At 44.5% G+C, this 20560-nt stretch overlaps 1 protein-coding gene and 1 non-coding gene across 5 annotated transcripts in view; one reads left to right on the plus strand and one right to left on the minus strand.

The window, feature by feature from the left end:
• The window catches only part of TENM4 (teneurin transmembrane protein 4), a 1359030-nt gene that overhangs the window by 176088 nt on the left and 1162382 nt on the right, over window positions 1-20560 (minus strand). For all 4 annotated transcript variants that reach the window (XM_032427010.1, XM_032427011.1, XM_032427009.1 and 1 more), the window contains 3 exons: window positions 12230-12400; window positions 4791-5005; window positions 2944-3154 (listed from right to left, as the gene is read on the minus strand). In XM_032427010.1, the coding sequence (XP_032282901.1) occupies window positions 2944-3154; window positions 4791-5005; window positions 12230-12400 (597 nt within the window). The remainder of the gene's footprint in view (window positions 1-2943; window positions 3155-4790; window positions 5006-12229; window positions 12401-20560) is intronic.
• Window positions 10805-10912, plus strand: LOC116646593. Its single transcript, XR_004302142.1, has one exon. It is a non-coding gene; the product is annotated as a U6 spliceosomal RNA (small nuclear RNA).

Raw genomic sequence — 20560 nt, forward strand, 5'->3', positions numbered from 1 at the left:
TGTAACAAAGGGAGGGTCATATTCCAATCCATGTGTTAAGCAAACCTGAGAGTTACAGTTGTATATAAGGACCATAATGAGTTCACTAAAACAAGACCCAAACTTTTAATTAACCTGCCAAGACACATTACAACTCACAGCTCACAGGTAACAATCACAGACAGCTGAGACTCAGTGCCACGGACTCTTGGGGAGAGAGGGATTAATAGCAACATTAGAATCCGTCTGTTTTTGTATTAAAGAAAAAAAAAGGTATTCATTAAACAATCACTGTAGCTTGAAGGAAGACAGACAAGTCCAAAAGGCAGCAAGAGAAAGATGGAAAGAGAAGGAAGGTGGAAGAGAATAGTAGCAACTTCCATTGACTGGGTGCTTACAGGGCCAAAGCCTGTGCGAGCCATTTTGGATCTGCTCTGATCTTCACAACGGGGATTGCAGAGTACTATTATCTCATTTTCCATATAAGAAAAAGGAGGCTCAGAGGTGACCTGACTGTGGTCACAGAGCTAACGTGGGGCGGTTAGGGGATGAAGGAAGAGAAAGCAGTGCTCATGAGGCATTTCTTCTCACAGCTCAGCTGACAGACCACCGGAATCAGGATTATCTGGGCTCTACCTAAGGCTTAGTGGGTCATAATTCCTGGGGACAGGGTCCAGGAATCTGAATTTTAAGCCAGCTTCCTGGGTGACGCTTTGCACAACAATGTTTGAGACCATTCCTAAGATACCACAGCCCCCTGCTACTCAAGATATGGTTCCCCAGATGAGCAGCACTGGTTAGAAGTGTAGGACCTAAGAATCCACCTACTGAAGCAGGATCTATATTTTAACAAGACACCAAGTGGTTCATAAAACTCTGAGAAGCACAGGATAGCCTATCTGCTCTAAAAGATATTATAGGGTTAAGGGAGGTGAAGGCAGACTTCATCATCAAGCTAAGAACAGGAGAACCAGAGGGAAAAGCAAGACCATCGCCTTAATTATGGCAGAACAGGTCAGCAAGCTCTGACAAGCCTAGAGTTGGCAGAGGTACCTAAAGGTACCTACATTTTACTTCTCTGAGAGGCACATCCTAATTAAAAGTAGCTTTCTTTGGGGGTTTATATTAATATCCTTTCATATTTATGCTCAGTTATTAAAAATAAAGAATTCTGATTGTAAGGGAACTGGGTTCTGACCAAGCACGACTGTGAGCTGTGCCTAAGTGAAGTCAGGCTGTGGGACGGTGAAGCTCTAACTCAGGTTCCGCTAATGACTCGATAATCCTTGTCGCTAAAATGAAGCCACCGTGCCCAGAAGGAGAAAAGGAACAGGGTCTGGAGCCTGGCAAACCCCACAGAGTGACAGCCTCACTGACGGTGAGGACCCCAACCGGCTCTCCAGTGACGGGATGGGGCTGTGCGCATAGCCTCCTGCTCACCAGCCCACTGCAGCGGGGCCTGAGCAGACGGAGCGCCACGCTCCAGCTCACGGCCTTATCCGCTGAGTCACCTGTCGGGGCCCGGGCTGGGTGTCGGGGGGCAGAGCAGATTATGTTGAAGTCCTCGCCCTCTAGGCCCTCAGAGACCAGCAGCTAGGGCAGACACTTCCAAATCAAAATCACAGATGCACAAAGTGCCATCTCCTCCCTGGGAGCTGATGTAGCCGGAGGGCCTCCACTGCCCTCATTTTGCCAGGAGGGGAGACCACGGAGTCTGCAGGGACAGCAGAAGGGTACAAACCATGCCCACATTTAGTGGGATAGGTAGTCTCTGCCTCGACACTAATGGCAAAATTGCAAATGAGAGGAGAAGGGCCTGAACACGATGACTGCTGTTTAGAAGGAGAAGCCAGGGTTTTGTGGGAGTTTTAGGGACCAAGGACCAGATTCACAGGTTTTTATTCAATTCCCGTTCTCCATGTCACAGAGACTCCCAGCCAAGGACTGAGACAGGGTTTTGAGGTGAACCCTATACCACATAAAGCTGTTCATTAAGCAGAAACCCTGTTTCCAAGCATTCTGGCTGGTGGAGTTTTATTTTCTTTAAGTTTTATTTTCCTGCAGGGGATTTTGTCTTCAGGCTATGTCATAATGCTTCCAGTATAAACTCAGAATAAATGTTCTCTGACCTGAACCACTGAGACCACTGTGTCCTATGGCTATCTAAGGAGGAGACGAATTCTATGGGGTGTGCGGGTAAAGAAGAGAAATTCCAGGCTCCCCAGACACCAGTAGGCTTGTGGGGTGGCCCAGGGGCTCACTCTGAACAGAGAGCTGTGGCCCTCTTCCATGACGAGGGACAGAGAAGGTGTTAAGCCTGATTCCAAACATCAGAGTTCGCTCTCTGTCAGAGACCAAGATGTCTCTGTTCTCAACAGAACCCCAGTTTGACTGATCACATTGTTCATCTGGGCCTTCACTCTGCCATTCTCATTCTCTCTCTGAGCCTTCATCTTCTTTTCTCAACTGCCAGGGACTGTTAGCTCCAAAGGCAAAACAAACAAACAAAAAGCCACACACACTCAAAAACAAAAATCCAAATCACAAATCAATGAGTTGAGCCAAGGAAGCTATAAAGACAAATACAGGTGTGGGAGAGAAGTGACAAGAAGAGATGTTGCCTCCATGTGGCTGGTCAGACAGGGTTCCCGTCTTGTTATCAGTTCTACCCCTTGGTTTCAGTGTAGCAGCTGGTCCACAGTTAACACAAGAAAGGCAGTGGGCAACAGTCCAGAATGGCCTGCCGGCCCCTCCTGTCATTCCTCCCTTCCCTCATTTCCCTGATTCCCACTCCCATCCCTGTCCAGCAAGCCAGTCAGGATGGACTCATGCCAGACTCCAGGTGGCATTGACAGCTGTGGGCAAGACATATTCCCTTGTTGGCTCCAATCCTCAGAATCCCCCACGTCCTTCCACCCAAAGAGACAAGATCCCACAGGCCCCAGGGGGCTGGAGGCTCCTTACCAATGGCAGTGGTGAGAAAAGAAACCACTTCAGACTCCTTCCCGTCATTGTAAAAAGCCAGGTGCCAGATTCCTGAATCCAAATACTGGATGAAGCCGGTCTCATGACTAGATGGGGGGACAACTCCCCGAGATTGGCGTTGGGGTCCTTCCAGGCTCCGTGCCTCCTGGGTCAGGAGCCTTCTTCCATCCAGCAGCTCTACAAAGTCAAACTAAAGTACAAAGAGGGCGTAATTAGCAGTGCGTCTGCTTCACCACAATGCTAGATTCCTTCTTCATACTTCCCCTGGGGAACACATGAGAAACCCAACCTGAGAACAGGCACAAAGGCTAAAGCCACATGAAGGTTGATCAACCAACTTTGACTCCTCCCTAGACCCCTGTTTTACATGGTAATAGTCTCCAGATTCCCTTGTGAGTGCAGCATAATTGGCGAATTATTCTTTAGTCTCATTTTTCTTTAATTTGGTGTCTATGTGGGCAGTCTTCATCTGGCTGAGTCTGTACCAAGACGAACATGCTTTTCCAATGGTGGGCATGTCGTGATCAGAAACCCGGCCATTTAATGACTTCACCCCAACTCTGTGCAAGGGATGGTGGGAATTCCAGGGCTCAAGGACTGGGACTGGAGCACTGGATGTGCCTTAAATGTCAGTCAAGTACAAATGAAAATTTGATTCCTATCTATCTTCCTGTTATCAACGATCCTTTCTAAATGCTCCAGTTTCAGGGAGCAGTTTCAGGGGAACTAAACTGGATTAGTTCAAAATTCTATCAATAATTACATGCTGGGTCAGATACACTGCTGACTGACCTGAGCCTGGTAGTGTGAGACTTAAGAGAAGTCAGTCATATGGTGTTAACAACAGGTAGGTGGTTAAGTCCTACTGGTCTACCAGCAAGCAAACTGAGCAATTATTTGTCTCCTAGCTATCTATCCATCTATCCACCTACCTTTCTTCTAAAAAACCAAGGTATCTATTCTATTTCATGTATAAATGAAGTCCAGGACTAGGATTGCTGTTCTACAAAGGAATAAGGGGCCAAGGCTCTATTTTCCTGTGATTCTACCGTCAGCAAATACATCTATGTAGCTTTCACCTAGAAATATTCCATAACGATTGGGGCTACGAAGGCTGCACATGGCCTGGGAATGTCTGATGGGTGCCTCTGACTTATGTTACTCCAATCCCAGAGCTGGGAGGACCTTACCTTACCAAGTCTGTTCTTTAGCCATCACAACTTGTAAGAGGTCAGTCATCCTGGGTGAGTTGTCAGGTGTTTCTGGTGCGCGTGTGTCAGAGTAACCATGAACCCCCAAAGGACAGAGGGATGTAAGAGACTAGGGAAGTAGCATGTACTCTGAGCCAGATCCTACACTAGCTGCCTTATAAATGTTCTTCTAGATTCTTCACAACAGCCCTGTAAAGTGGATATTGGTGTCGCCACTGGAGGGATTAGAAACTTGCTGAGTGGATGAGTACCAGGCTGGAGGCTTCATAGCTGATAATGAGAGGATTCAAACTCAAGTCTGTCTGACTCTAAAGTGCCTGCTTTTCTCCTTAGGTTACATTTCTTGGATCATTTAACATAGGTGATTGGGTAACAGTAGAAAGGCTATTGGAATATTTCCTAAAATTCCCTCTTCTTAAAAAACTCCAGGGATAGAACCCTACTCATTGGAAAGGTAGGGTCTTAAGAGAGGGCAAATGGAGGAATGGGCTATCAAATACATGAAATGCCCCTCAAGCACAAGCCTCCAGGTATAACATTAGGCTTCCTGACTTGAGGTTAAGGTGTGAGGTAGGAGCCCCCAGAGGTCAGCAGGGGATGTGGTGTTCTGATTACCTGTGTATGTGAAGGAGGAAGGCCTTTTCTGCCATAAATGCCAACCAGAGCTGCCTTTCCCAGAGACACATTGAATTTCAGATGCACAGGATGGTCTATGAACACCTGAGATCTCCAGAAAGTGCCAGGAGGAATCTTCTGGGAAGCCCGTCTCCCCACGTCGATTTCTCCAGAGTCTATAAAACTGTCCTCTGGAAAGAAACTACTGGGCTTTCCTACCAAGACACAGGGAAGGGAAGACAAAGGCAGCACAGTTAGCCACAAGTGACACGTGGGGTCAGAGCCCCTGAACTGCAGCACGATCCTGTGTCTCCTGTGCTTCTCTCTACAGTGTTCCACTGCCAGCCCCCACCCCCACTCCCCAAGGAGTAAGAACATCCAGAACTTTTTTTTCCCCAGTAATGCTCAAATTGTCCTGCTAAAAATATGCATTCTTCCAAAGCAGTATGGGTCCTCCCCAAGGGCCATCTGTATACTGCATAATTCCACAGCTTGTTAAGATATATTTTGATCCCCAAAATGATCATTTGCGGTCACAGGAGAATAACTTGTGTGTGTGTGTGTGTGTGTGTGTGTGTGTGTAAAAGCATTTACGCTAAAATAGGAAGGGTAGTGCCAACAAGGTGTTGTTATTAAATTTCCAACTCACAATGGTTCCCCTAGCTTTGGGAAGCATGATCTGAGTGGAAGAGGTATTCTACAAATTTACATGTTTATGTATAATTGGAAACCAAATTCTGAGGCTAAGACATATAGACGGGGATTTATGTTGGGAGCAGGAGTAGGGTTGGGGAAGGTGAAAGAGGGGGTACTTCTGAAGGGAGGGAATACTTCTTTTTTTTTTTTTTAAGATTTTATTTATTTATTTGAAAGAGAGAGAATGAGAGAGAGAGCATGAGATGGGGGAGGGTCAGAGGGAGAAGCAGACTCCCCGCCGAGCAGGGAGCCCGATGCGGGACTCGATCCCGGGACTCCAGGATCATGACCTGAGCCGAAGGCAGTCGCTTAACCAACTGAGCCACCCAGGTGCCCGGGAGGGAATACTTCTAAAAAATGCTTCTGAGTCTTGGATGGAGGTCTTTGAATATCGTTTTTGTGCTGAAATGGGGGGGGGGGGGTTGTAAAGTTTTGGGAATTTCTCAAGTTCAGGCACAAAGCCTATGACATACTTGGAAATTCAACCCGGGTTCCTGACCCTGCAGGTTGCGGGGAACAGAGTCAGAAATACGGCCCCTTGCCCATTTCTGTCACCAGTCAGGAGAGCGACAGCTTTCTGGGGGCACCCGAAGTACCAGGAAGGAAGGCGGCTTATCAAACTTCCTCTATTTAGTAATTAAGCACACTCACATGTGAAAACTATAAACCCCACTTCCTGCCAGACATCAGCCTTCTGAGGAGTTGGGAGGGGACAGAAGGAGGTGACAGGGATGTTAGAAGACCTAAACCCTTAGGACATCAACAAGCCAAACTCAAGCCAGCAGACGACATCCTATTTGTCATAAGGAATCACCCCCTGGGTATCCTAGTTCCAAGATTTGGTGTTTTGTTAGAGATGTTCGAAGAGACACTTTAGAGAACAAGAATCCATTTGTAAAGAAAACACGTTTGTGGGAACTTTTTTATAAAAAGCATTTGGGGAATAAGAAATTAAAATGTCTTTTTCCCCCTAGCTTTGTAAGATTCCTTACAAAGCACATTTGATGCTGAAATGGAGCTTGGCAGGGCATTGTTGTAGTCATAAAATATTTTACTGTTTTAAATAATAAAATTCAATTTAAATGTTAAACTTCTCCATATGTTATCATTCCTTTATAAACTCCTAGGCAGAAACATCAGGTTTTTAGCTTCAAACTATTAAATGTTATTTTAATTAAAAATATGCCAACAAAAAAAGTTAAAATGCATGCTCTCAATAAAAGCACCACTAGTATTCTGTCATTAGCATAGGAAAGAGCTTGCATTTGATTCCTTTATGGAAGGAATGTGCCCCAGACTTTTACCTTGAAAATGTAGACACACACAAACCACCACACTGTGGTTCAAAGTTCAAAGACAGAAGCCAAATTCACAAAGCATTAGGATGGAAGAGAATTATTTTCACATTCTTATCTGATTTTGGGGCTCCCGATACCACAATTCTTTTGTATTCTAGGTAGAAAAGAGCATACCCTTTAGCTTCTAATTCTGCTAAGGATGCAGGACTATGAGTTTCCTCCTAGAAACTGCATAGAAATAAGCCCGAGACTGCTAATTCCAAGGACTCATTTCCTTTGTGAGTAGGTGGGAGTCAGAGCTGATGGGATTTCAGAATTGTCTGCATTCAAATAATTCCTATGTCTGAGAATAAATAATGAATACTTCCCCCACAGTTTGGCATGCTGTCGGGAGCACCCTGCCTGATTCATTTTCCCCTCTAGTGAGCATGTTTTTAAGAGACAGCTATTCCCTCAGCTAAGTTCTGAGCCTCACAGGTCAGAGGCCAGCCCAGAGACTCTCTCCAGAGGTCTGCCGGCCCCAGAGGCACAAATAAGTCGGCTTTTACCCCAGGGAGTGGTAGAAAGGGAATATTCTTTTCTAGCATTCTAGTATTTCACCAACGTGGGCCCAAATGGTAGAAAATAATTATTGTTGGTATGTACACACAATCAAATAAAAATAGTAAATTCTGTTCTAGGGCACAGCCCTCACCAGGACCTTGACTCTCTTGGCTGAGTCTGTGAGGGCCACTTGGGCTTCAGTTCAAAAGTGACCTTTGTGCCAAGTCACCCGAAGGGACCACAGCCCAGCCTAAAGGCGATGTTTTGGAGGGAAAAGAGGATCCCCATCTAGGGATTTAACCTTTATCATTCCTCTACTCTGGTCCTCAGTGGTCCCCACACTGGACTATACATAGGGATGAGATGGGGGCTTCGGAGGGGAAAGAACTACAGCCCACGGAGCACCTCTGCCTGGTGGGAAAGAGACATGAGATTGACTGGTCTAGCAGTTATTCAGAGTGAAGCCACACCCACCCCTTCCTGCCTTACTCTTTCCAGATCCTACAACCTAAGACTCTTTGTTCTTAATTCTGAGCACCAAGCGGTGAGCACTAGGATAGAAACTATCCCACTACACAGCAAGGCCCACCAGTGGTAGAGGAATGAGAGACGGTAGAGGGAGGAGGGAGTTGGGGGAGAAAAGTCCTGTGTATAAAATTCTTTTTATCCCTACCCACATTCTGGAAAATAATAATGATGACAACAACAACAGCAATAAGAGCAGTAGTAGTAATAGTAATAAAGGTAGAAGTAGTAGTAGCTGTCATTTACTGCTCTGACCATATGCTGGGCCCCTTTAAGTACACTGGTTCAGTTAATTCTCACACTAATAAGATGTATGTACTGAGGCTCAGAATACTTAAGAAACCATTCAGAGATAAAGCCATTTGGGGTTTCTCTTCATTTATTATGGCTTCTTAAGGCATTAAATTGATAAATGGTTAATTAAAACTCTTCAAAGATACTCTCAATGGTGGTAGAGTGCACTGACCCTCTTTAAGACCAAGAGTCCAACTTAACTCACAGTCCCAGCAGGCTAACCATCAAGGCTAGGCCAGGTAGATCCAAGGCCCACTGAGCACCATGGGGCACAAAAAGTTGACAAATTTTATGAAGTAGGAACCCATAAACAGGACCCAGAGTTAAAGGGCAAGAGTTGGTGTCTCAAGTCATTTTTAAAAAGGGTACTACATTTTAAAAAGGATACAATTAGTGGGGGCCCCCCAGAGACATAACAAACAATACCAAGAGCTTAACTAAGAATGAGGAACCCCCAAGAGCATGATCAGGTTTCATAAGGCAAGTTTTACTGGTAACAGTCTTGTTCTTCGTAAAGATATACAGATTCAGCCTTCCTGCAGCAACGGCCATACAAAGATGCAATCCCGTCTATAAAAGACATTTCTCAACAAACTACTTGAAATGATTGGATGGCTCGGCCAAACCAGGAAGACTTGGAAGAACTGAAATTCCATGCCCTTCCCAGTCATAGTCCTCACTTTCCTGAACTGAGATCCATCTACACAGGTTTTAAATTCCTAATCAACTAACGTTCTCCCCCTCCCTCCACCTTTCTGGTTCTTTTCAATGCAATAACTTGCACAAAGAATCCTTTAGTTTCCTTAGCAACTGTTGGAAATTTATTTGGTTATCAAAATAAGCTGTTCCATTTTGGAGAGCCCAGCTGAGCCGGCGTGCAGCAATTTACATGGTTTAAACTGATGGGCAATTTTGATTTCACTGCAGAAAGAAGAAAATGCTATCCCTAAGCCCACCAATTCAACCATCAGAAATGCTTGTTTATTCAATGCTTTCCCCCCTCTTTTCCATTAATGCATAACATAAGTTCTTTACTTCAAAAAGCTGCCATATTTGGTTTCCATCCTATGACACCCTGAAATGGTAACAGCCACTTTGAAAATATAGTGTAAATTGCAGTTTGATGTGACTCTCGACAGGATGAACATTTAAAATACTGGGCTCATCATAAATTTCATTTGTATAATTAAAGAATATATATCCTTTTAAAATATTCAAAAATGCCCCAATTATTTGCAGGGTCTTTGAGGGGAAAAAATTATTTAGTCTGGATTTCTGAAATTCTAATAACTGACATGGAATGGCTCGGGATTTGAGTGGATGAGAAGAAAGAAGTCCACTTGTTGAGGTGTTACCACTCTGGTTCTTACAGATGAAGAAACAAAGGCCAAAGAAGATGGAGTGATCGGCATGAGTTAACAGGGCCAGGATTCAAACCCTCGACGATCTGGCTCCAAGGCCCATTTATCTTCTTTCCATCATGTCACATTGCTTCTCCCATCTCAGTAAACCAGGGCTCTAATCTTAATTCTGGAATCAGCTCTCCTCTCTGATACCCGCAGAAGGGACAGGAAATATGTACTCACATCAGTGTTAAAGACTTTTGCCCTCGAGATATGTCTAAGGAAGTAGATTTTTAACATTACAATTAAAAACATAAACTGTGTAGACATTGGTTTGACCAGGGCAAAAGAAATTAAGAACCATGTGGTCTCACATAAACTGTAGGAAGCTTTGTCCTCTGTTTTTCCAGACTGACGTATTTTTTGTCATAGTAATTGCTTTTGATGCTGACCACTTTCCAGCACTGCACTGCATTTTAGGGGTTTGTAAACAGGATTTCCATTTGCATTAGTAATGACAGATAATCCCTTTAAGCAAAAATACTCCAATTAAAGTAAACCAATAAGCTGGTGCAATTTTATTTTGTCTCTTATCTGCACCTCCTGCTCCTTGGGTAAAACAAAACAAAACCTAAAAAAGCCACAAACTAATTTCATTAGAATGGGAGATTTCAGATAGATCCAACTCCTGTTTAGAGAATGTTTGATAGAGATCACGGAGGAAAGAAAATACATTTTGCTAAATGAGACCTTTTCCCAATGCCTTGAGGGTTAAACATATCTTAAATCTGCCTTTGTACATGCTGATCTAAAGACTGTCCACATTTATAATACTCATGTATGGCATCTGACACTATAAACTGACAAGGGAATCACAAGCCAACAGGCAGGACCATGGACAGGGCTGACCTGGAAAAAGATTCTGGAGAACCATCTGGTTAGTCTGATGATTCTATTACCAATTTCATATGTAGGACTTGTGAATTAGAACAGAACCTGGAGATAATTTAGCTCAATAGCCCCCTTTTAGTGAGAAGGAAAATGAAGCTCAGAAAGTCTTTCAAGGGATTTGCTGAAGGCCAACTCAAGTGGCAGCAGCTGGGCTTGAACTCAGGGCTCTTGACTCCTAACCCAGAGCTCTTCCCGTGGTCCCATCCATGCTCCTTCCATGTTCTATTAAAGGGCAAAGAAAGTGTAAGTTATTCATTGTTTCAAGTCTTAAAATATTTGTAAAGGAGAAGACTGGAATTGCCCCTAGGAAAAGTAGGCAGAAGTTCTGGTTTGGCTCCATGGAAATGCTCCCATTCTTACTTTCCTTAAGGACCATAAGTCAAGAATTGGTTTTGTTTGAATAATACAGAGAATATTAGCATAGCCCCTGTGCAAGGATGACATGCAAATTCATGAAGCGTTCCATATTAGAAAACAAAAAAAGAAAGAGTTGATTTCGGCCTTCAGGATCATTTGGAGATTCTGAGTAGCTACTTCAACCAAGCATATGGTACCCTGTTAACCAAACTGATTCCTGGAAGGCAAATCCTTAAAAGGACAGGGAAGCTCAGAAGCTAAGACCCCAAAGTTAACTGAGATGAGAGGAAAGAAGATATAAGCAGTCAAGGTTGGAGGCAGATATGACCACTTTGCTGACAGATTAACACCAGAGAGATAAAGCAGGGCATAGCAGGTACAGGACAGGGAGGCCCACACCTGCCCAGAATGATAATGAGACTGGCTCATTAGCTCAGGCATCTTTCCTATTACCATTTTTGTAAGTCTCTGCCACTCTTGGCTGATAGTGAAAGAATCTGTGTAAATGGCATGTTAGACCTTTAAGAAATTCAAAACATGGGTCTACCAATGTCCCACTTAAGAATGCCAAACTCCAAATGTCACCACCACTTCCATCATTGACAGAGAAATATTTGTGTCTTGTTGTACAATGGGATTTTTCATCTGTATCTCCTTCAGTCTTGTAACCATTGGGTGAGTCAGGTAGGACCACTTTTGGAGATAGCAAGAGCTCTGGAGTCATCCACACCTGGGCTCCATTATTTACTGGCTATGCAGCTCTGGTCAAGTCAATTAATGTAACCCTGAGTTTTTGCATCTAAAATGGGTATAAATTATCATACTTACCTCACAGGATCTCTGTGAGGATTAAATGTGAAATGCTCTTGACAAAAAGCTTTGAACCAAACAAACTGTACAAATACTAATGATTATTGTTATTGCAGATAAGGAAACTGGTGGTCAGGAAAATTAAGTGACTTGCTTAAGGTCACATGGTTGGTAAATGCTAGAATACCTCAACTGGTGTTTCCGTTACACCACAAGGGTCCGAGGGTATTTCAGTTACAATATACCATCTACCCACTTCACCACATCCCCTCCTGGAGATGCCCGTTCACCCCCATGAGGTTGCTCCAGAAGGGCTCGTCTTGATTCCACACAGTCAAAGCCAGCCACCCCAGCAGCGTGAAAGCCCATAATGCTTCCCTCAAGGCATGAGATGGGATACCGCTGAGCACCAGGAGTGCTGCCCAAGCCCTGCTACGAGCTCACAGTGACAAGAAACTGAGATGAAGACACAGGTGGATGGGCAGCCGGCATGGAGTGCAGAGAGATGGAGAAGTGCCAGAGCATGGAGCTGTGAGTCAGGCACATGACGCGCACAATGAAGATCTCTTCGGTTCAGAGGCAGACACAGAGACTCACGACACGGACAACACAGCAACCCTACCTTCTGTGGCTCCTTTGCCTTTCCTGTCAGGGATCTCTAACCCAGTGCCCCCTGATGGATACAGGGAGACGTCCGTTGGCACAGGCCAACTGCTGGCTGTGTCCTCCGTGATCTCATACATCTGCCCCTCCATCGGCTGCAGGTGCCAGTTTAGGCCAAACAGGTGCATGGCTGTGGTGAGCAATGAGAAAAGTCATCTTTTTCTGCTGGCGGTGGAAATGGAACTCCCAAGCCACAGGGGAGGGCAGGTGAGGGGGGGGGCACGGACACAGGACTTCAGTTCATCTCAGTTCAACAAATAGCCCCTGAAGAGGGCTCTTGCAGCGCCAAGCCCTACACAGGGGACTGGGGCGTGGAGATGCTCAGGGCACAGACTGTGCCCTTGAGGGCTCACAGTCTGGAGGGACTGGGAGAGGGGCAGGGATTGGGGGGGGCGTGGTTCAGGAAGTCTTGGACTTTTGCTTCAAAAGATAAATAATCTAGGGGGAAAGTTTGCAACTTGTATCACAATGGGTTAATTTCATTAATATAAAAATAACTCCTACAAATAATAAGCAAAATCCAACAGCTTAGTAGGTATATTATATGAACTATGAACAGAGACTTAACAGAATAAGAAATACAATCGGCTCTCAATCATATGAAGACTCTTGATATCACGCATAATAGGAGAAATGTAAGTTAAACTTTGAAATACTATTTTTCACATATGCTTTGGCAAAGATAAAAAAAGGTTAAAATTATACAGCATTGACAGAGAATAGGAAAAAAGCACTCTCATTCTTTGTTGACGTGAGCATAAGTTGGTACAAACCCACTGAAGGACAATTTGAAGAAAGCTATGGAATTTATAATAAACATACCCTTTACCCTGGGACTTAAAGGTTCCCAGGATTTCTAGAAAATTCTAGAAATTTCTCCTCCAGATATACTCATGTACATACTAAATGATGTACATAAAAGGTTATTCACTGCAGCACTGTTTGTAGTAGCAAAATATTGGAGTCCATCAATAAGGGGCTAGAGAAGTTACCTTCACACAATATACTATGCGATCATAAAAAAGTACGTGGAAGCTCTTTGTATTTTTCTGAATAGTGTATCTGAATGCAGAACAGTGTATCTGAAATACTATCTTTGGGTTAAAAAAAATCCTGTATATGTATAGAATGTTTCTGAAGGATATGAAAGACATTGGTTACAGCAGGTGTGGCTTATGATAGAAAGAGATGCTAAGGATCAGGGATAGGAGAGAGATCTGCTTTTCACTGTATATCTGTTGTACTTTTTTATTTTGTAGCACGTACATGCATTTGTTTTAAAAACATTTTTCCAAGGTAGCAACTGCTAAATAGTCCTTTGCAACAATCTAGAAGAGACCATAAGACACCAAAGAATGGACTTGTCCCTTAACATACACAATGCTTGAAAAGGCTAGGAAGCTTGTTTCTAAAAAGCTTTGTGATCTAGTACAAAATGTCTGCTTAAATCCTATCTTAGGATTCAAGACTTGTCAATGGTCCCTATTTACCTCTTTGGGGAGGCCTGCCCCGATTACTCACATACAGAGTTAAGCACTCCAGTCCCTGATTCCCCCAGTATCCTGTATGCAACATCACTCCTTTATTGTACTGATGAACATTTTCTAGAAGCCCACTCTATACCAGGACCTATGGCTGACTCTGGAGAGCCAGGACATAATCAGAAAGTCCTTGCTTTCACGAGCTCACAGTCAAGTAGGGAAGACGGACAAGGAACTGAATCTACTCAGAAGGACTAGAAGGCCCAGAGGAGGCTGTGACCGACCCGCTAAGACGGCCAGAGGAACCCAGGGAAGGATGTACAGAGATATGAAGCTCATAGTCATTAGGTTTACTGAGGACCAACTGCATGCCAGGAAGTGCACTGGGAAATTTGTATTTATTTGACATCTAATCCTTAAGGCAGCCCTGCCAGACCCAATGTGCAGATGTGCACATTAAGACTCAGAAGGTTAATTAAGATACTTATAAAACTATGCTTCACTGAGTGCCTATCGCATGCCAGGCATTGTGCTAAGAGCAGTAAACGCAGTATTTCCTTTGATTCTCACAAAAATCCTGAAAGGTGAGTATTAATAACCCTATTCTACAGATGAAGAAACTAAGACACGATGCCATCGATGAACATACGGAAGGTTAAATGGCTGATACGTGGCACAGTCTGGACTAGAACCCACAACTATTCAAACCCTGAAATCAGACACCAGCGGTCTTTCTGGCCTGAAGCCCAGGCTCCCCCAACGAGCTTTACTGAGCAAGGCAGGTGGGCATGATAAAGACATCCCCTTTCACACACACAGCAGCCTCCAAGGCTTGTTACCGAGGATCCTGTGAGGAGGACCGAGAGTTGTGTTGCTTGGTCCGTTTGTGGAAGGGGTCACTGATGGGGGAATGAGGGGCTGTGTGGCTGCCTTCAAGACACAAATCACTGTGTAAAGGAGACCAGAACAGCACATCCCTCAGACTTGTAGTCCACACAGGAGCCACCACCCAGGGAACGTACACAAGTTTGACTCCATCAGGTGGGGGTGCTCTGTGACAGAAATGGAATCTGACCCTTTGCTTTCTCTTTGGTTGCTGCTGGACAGGGTAAAGTGTGCTGGACCAGAGGGAAGGAAACTGGTTTGGGATCCTAACTGCCATCGCCTAGCTGCATCCACAAAGTGGGGAGAAAATTCTTTCAAAGAATTACTGTGTCATAGGAGATCACATAAGGCAAAGCGCTTTGTAAACTGTACATATGTGCGACTACTGTCTTTTCTCACCATTATATTCAGACTGTTGATAATAATGATAAGAAAGCAGCCAACATTTTTTGAGCACACGTTAGGTCCTGAGCACTAAATGAGGTGTTTTACCCTGCTCTTGGCTATCTCTGTGTAGTTGTCAATAATAATACAAGTTCACTTGTCTGAAAGAAGTGAAAACTCTGCTCTTTCCAAAGCTGAATTAGCTCACATTTCTGCTTACCTTCTTACTGCTTTTATCTATAGATTGGCAATTCCAAAGGTAATGGAGAAATTGTTTGAACTGAGGACAACTCGGAAACATGCAGGTAAATGAGCAGTGCTTCTTTCCCCATTAGAATCAATTATCTCATCTAACTGTGCAAAAGTGCTGTCTTGTTAAAGGTCATGAGAATTAAGTAATCCCAGAATGAATAGAACTCTCACAGCTTTGTGAAGAGAAACATTTTTATTGTCAAAGCTTTCTCTTATTTTTAACAAGATGCAAAACCAACTCCTTGCTTAAAAAAAAATACATGGGGCGCCTGGGTGGCTCAGTCGTTAAGCGTCTGCCTTCGGCTCAGGTCACGATCTCAGGGTCCTGGGATCGAGCCCCACATTGGGCTCCCTGCTCGGCAGGAAGCCTGCTTCTCCCTCTCCCACTCCCCCTGCTTGTGTTCCCTCTCTCACTGTGTCTCTCTCTGTCAAATAAATAAATAAATAAATTAAAAAAAAATATGCTGAGGGGGAAGAAGAGCCAGTGGAAAAAGTATTACAGGTGAAAACGATGACAAGACTGCATGTCCCGGAGAAGTTAATTAGGGCAGGACAGCCCACAGCTGGTGGGGGGAATGTGTTGACTTAAGGCTTCCTCTCGGCCCCATCCCGACTACCCACAATCACAGAATCTTCATACAGCTGTGAGGCTGGTGCCTTCCCACCTCCTGGGAAAGCAAAGTTTGGCATCCAATGCTAACCTGGGCTCTCTTGGAGGACTCAGTCATCCAAAAACAGTTTTGGAGGCTCGAGGTAGGGAACTGAGCACGGGACCACCAGGACTGGGCCGTCAAAAGCCAGATGGAAGGTAGTATTTAGAGAGAGAAGAGGGATGATGTGGAGACACAGATGTGAAGTTCAACCAGTAACTGTCATTTTACACCCCAAATAAAAGAGACCCTTACTCTCTGATGCAAGGTCTTAACTACAGTCGTGCTAGGGGGCTCTCAATTCCTTTCCTGCACTGTGTGGTGGGTGGCTGGTGCTACGGTTCCAGGTTACGGAAGAGGGGAAGAGAGAAGGAGCAAGCTGCTTTGCTCTCCTCTTCCCAAAGGACAAAACAGACGCTCAGCCACCGACTGTCCAAGGAACACGTAAGCTCAAGCGACCACTCTTCTAAAATAATAATAGCAACTCAAAACTTGGAATCATTTGAGTGTGGACTGCGGACCCCGTTTTCGGGCAAACAGCCTTGAGCAATGGAATGTAGAAAAGGCCCATGGGAGACCCACCTCAAAATATGCATAGCCCTAACTGGCCAATGGGCTACTTAGAACCAGGCACAGCTACCAAAGAATGGGGAATGCCTTACATCGCCATACCTCCTCACCTTCCCCCTTTAAAAACAGCCTCCTCCCACTGCCTCCCTGAAGCCTCTCCTCTGCTGTCCTGCCCCCCCCGCCCCCCGCCCCCCGCTCCCTTGTGGTGGATTCAATCAACTTCTACCTCCTTTGTTCTGTTCCCGGTGAATCCATCCTTTTACCGCCTGCACCGCCACCGGCTTCCACCCGATCGTCGCCCTACCTTTGGGGGCCCCCATCTGATTGAGAGATCCCCCATTTAGATACCACTTGTACTAGATGCTGAATGCTTTATATCATCCAGTTTAATCCTCATGCAAAGATAGCTTGAAAAATCATTACTGGAGAATGTACACAATGAAAGTGCAATAACATTTAAGCTTTCATGACATACTCGGTTTCCTCAGAGAGGTAAAGTAAGTTACCCAACACCACCTTTTCCTGCCCAGCAAGACATAAGCAATGGCCGAGAAAGTGCAAGCTCCATCCTGACGGTTTTAAGAAAAATGCCCAGTAGATGTTCAGACACTGACGCCGCCCCCCGCCCCACCCGGCCAGCAGGAGGCAATTATCAAAGTCACTATGCAGGAGTCACCAACGTAAGTACAGGAGCTATTATAAGTTTGAGACAAGTTTCAAAGTCAGGAGCCTGTGTTCCTAATCCAAGCTTCCTCTTTTCCACTGTTCTACTTTAAATATAAGATAAAATACGGGCAACATAAAACCACCAGCAAAAAACCAAACCAAACCAAAAAACAAAACTAAAAAACCACCACCACCACAACAAAAAAGCACCACAAAACATGGCTAAAATTAATGTTTGGGGGGACCACTGGTGATAATAACTATTTCTTGGCCCACAGCTACCTGAATCTAAAGTTGCATATGGCAGTAAATGCATGCTATCCCAAATGATTTGAAATTAACAGCCATGGATCCAAAAAAGCTAAGGCTTTTTCCAGCCCGTTCTAACAATGAACCAGACCACTGAAAAATATAAGTTGTAATCATCATTCCCTGTTTCCTGAGGGATTGATGGTAACCACTCACCCCCAATGTATATCACGGGATTATCTAAATTACACTTTGTGGTTTGTATTTATAACTGTTTGTGCAAAACTCTCAAGTATGCTGAAAGTGACCTAAATAAGAAACTTGATACTGGTTTTCCCTTTAAACTACTTTGTAATTCCATGAAAAGGTGAAAAGATGCTAAAGAGTTCAGAAAAAGGCTGTGGAAAGGTAGCAGGTTCACAGGATCACCCACACTGAAATGTTAATGATTTCTGAAAGCCAAGAGCTAGGGTGGGGGAAGTTTCTTATTCCCTCAGCTCTGGTCAATCTGATCCCAGGGTTGACACTTTCCAGTTGCCTTTTCCTGCCCAGCAAGACATAAGCGATGGCCGAGAAAGTGCAAGCTCCATCCTGACATTTTTAAGAAAAATGCTCAATAGATGTTCAGACATAGAAACTGCCTGCCCCCCAACACCCAGCCAGCAGGAGGCAATTAACAGTCATTATGTAGGAGTCGCCGATGTAAGTACAGCAGAGTTTTCTCTGTCATGGTGAACGCTTCCCTTCCTTCCAAAAATCTAACGCACGAACCCACTTGCATCTGTAAATTAGCAGCTCCAGGTAGTGACTAGAGAGGGTTATAACCACAAGGAACTGGGGATTCAACCGGCATTTCTGGTTTCAAAAGGCAGTGGGAGCCAACCCAGCCACACGGGTCCCCACTTTTCTGTTTTAGATTAGTGCTCAGTTTCTTTGTTTTGTTTTCTAAAATAAATAACGTCATTTCCGTAAAGTCTAAGTCATTGGAGTTCTTTAACGATGGTCCTCTAATGGGGAAAACAAAAAACAGAAAGACAGAACTGCAGCAACAAGGGGACAGAGTTTCAGTCTCCAGGTCCTAGTCCTGGTTTTGCTACAAAGCCAACAACATTCACAAGTTCCAAACCCAGAAGTTCAATACACAGGGCTGTAGACTGCAGGGAAAGAGCAGAAAAACTGGAAGCAACCTAGATGTGTAAAAATAGAACGATTTAGCTGAATTATACTACAGGTACCGGATGGAATGCAACACAATCATTGTACAAAAATAACTATGACCACCAGCAGTGAGGGCAAATGCTGGTGATATAACATGAAGGAAAAAGAGGCAGGACCTAAAATTGCACTTTTTGCTGACTGCATCTCTGCAAAACCAGATACGCATATGAACAAAAATCTGGAGAGACATACGTAAAAATGACATCGGACTTTGAATTATAATGGTAGGATTATGGATAAATTTTCTTCCCTCTTCTCCAAACTCACTCTAATGCTGTTTCACATTAAAGGGGAAGTTCTACAATGTAGTCTCAGGAGGAATAGGTAGAAAGGAAGGGGGATAGCGCCCGGGGAGGAGATCCTCCTTTTGAGCACATGCCATGTGTTAGCCACTTAAGCAAGGGGAATTACATAAACCTTGAGAAAATTACTATTATTCTCATCTTCTGATGAAAAAACTGGAGGCTCAGAGAGGCTGCATGACTTGCCCAAAGACACTTTACAGATGGGAAGTGATAAAATATCTGAACCCAGATCTGACTGGTTCCAAAGTCCAGGCTCTCCTCCTGATACATTGCACTGCTAGTGAGTTTCAATGCCTGAAACTAAATTAAAGCTAATTCAAGGCAAAGCCTCTGTTGCCAGCGTAGCCAGGTAAAGGGGCGTTCTTCTCAGGGACAAAGCATGGGGCCCCCATCCTCCCACATCCTGACTACCAGAGGCATGGCTGACGCCCACAGTCAAAGCTATGTATGTGCAGGTTCAAGTTTGGGTCTCTCCAGAGCACTCAGAGCTGGGTCGTTTACTGGTTTCATGACTTTGGGCAAATAATTTCACCTCTCTGAGTCTCTGTTTCCTCATCTGCAAAATGAAGTTATAGGATCTATCTTAAAGGATTAAATGAAATAATGCATGTAATTTGCTTAGAACTGGCATGTAATTTGCCAGGCACACAGTAGGAGCTCAGTAAATGGCAGCTCTCATCATCTTTGTCATTTTGCTACATTAATTTTCCTAACTGCTGTATCTGCGGGAAGATTTGTTTAAGCCAGCTGTTATAACACCTTTTTCTTCTTTCTGTATATTCCCTCTAATTCCCTTTCCATGCCAACTGTGAATTTCTTTACACCGAGGGCCCTTTGCTATCATGCTTCCATTAGCTGACAGACTTTGGGCACAGGAACTAGAGATATTTGCCCAATGGATAAAACAGTTTTTAAAAGCAGAATCGCTATAAAGAAACCTGACAGGATCCCACTGGTGACTACATGGGGCTAATTTTAAATCAAGTAAATATATTGCTTTTCTTCCTGTCTCTGGATAAACCTGACTGCAACAATCAGGGTTACTGTCTCTCACCCCCAAATTAAGTGTTTTCTGGAGAATGGACTCCGGTGCAGTTAATCATTTTTCTGCACCACGCAATGCTGTGGGGAAGGGTTTGCTGGCAGCCACTCAATATCTCTGTAAATCAAGGGGGGCGGTGGTATTGGGCACAGGTAAGAGGCTCAAGCGCAGCCAGCCTCAGAAGTGGGAGACAGGCACTCCCACCGTCAATGCAGAAGAGAAACAGCAACATAACTGGAGGGCCCCAGAAACTGTGTGACACGGCAAGTTGTGGGGGAACCAGAGCTGGAATCTAATTTGTACAGAATAAACTGGTATGATTGCAATAATAGAATAAGAAAGCTGTCTTTTCTGGGCACCTTTCACCCCACAGGCTCTACTAAGACCTCTTCTATACATAACTAGTTTAGGGGCTGGTCACCTCCACAACCCTTGGACCGACCTCAGCATGGTCACCTGACCTCTCCCTGCCCTACTCCCAGTGTCGTGCTGCTCCCCGAGACCGGAAGACGGGCGCACACACGTGCAGCAGTGATGAGCTCAGGCTTCACCCACGGACAGCCCTGCGTTCCTTCTCTGGTTCTCGCC

Source organism: Phoca vitulina, unplaced genomic scaffold, assembly GCF_004348235.1.
Source record: "Phoca vitulina isolate PV1807 unplaced genomic scaffold, GSC_HSeal_1.0 scaffold36, whole genome shotgun sequence".
Lineage (NCBI taxonomy): Eukaryota > Metazoa > Chordata > Mammalia > Carnivora > Phocidae > Phoca > Phoca vitulina.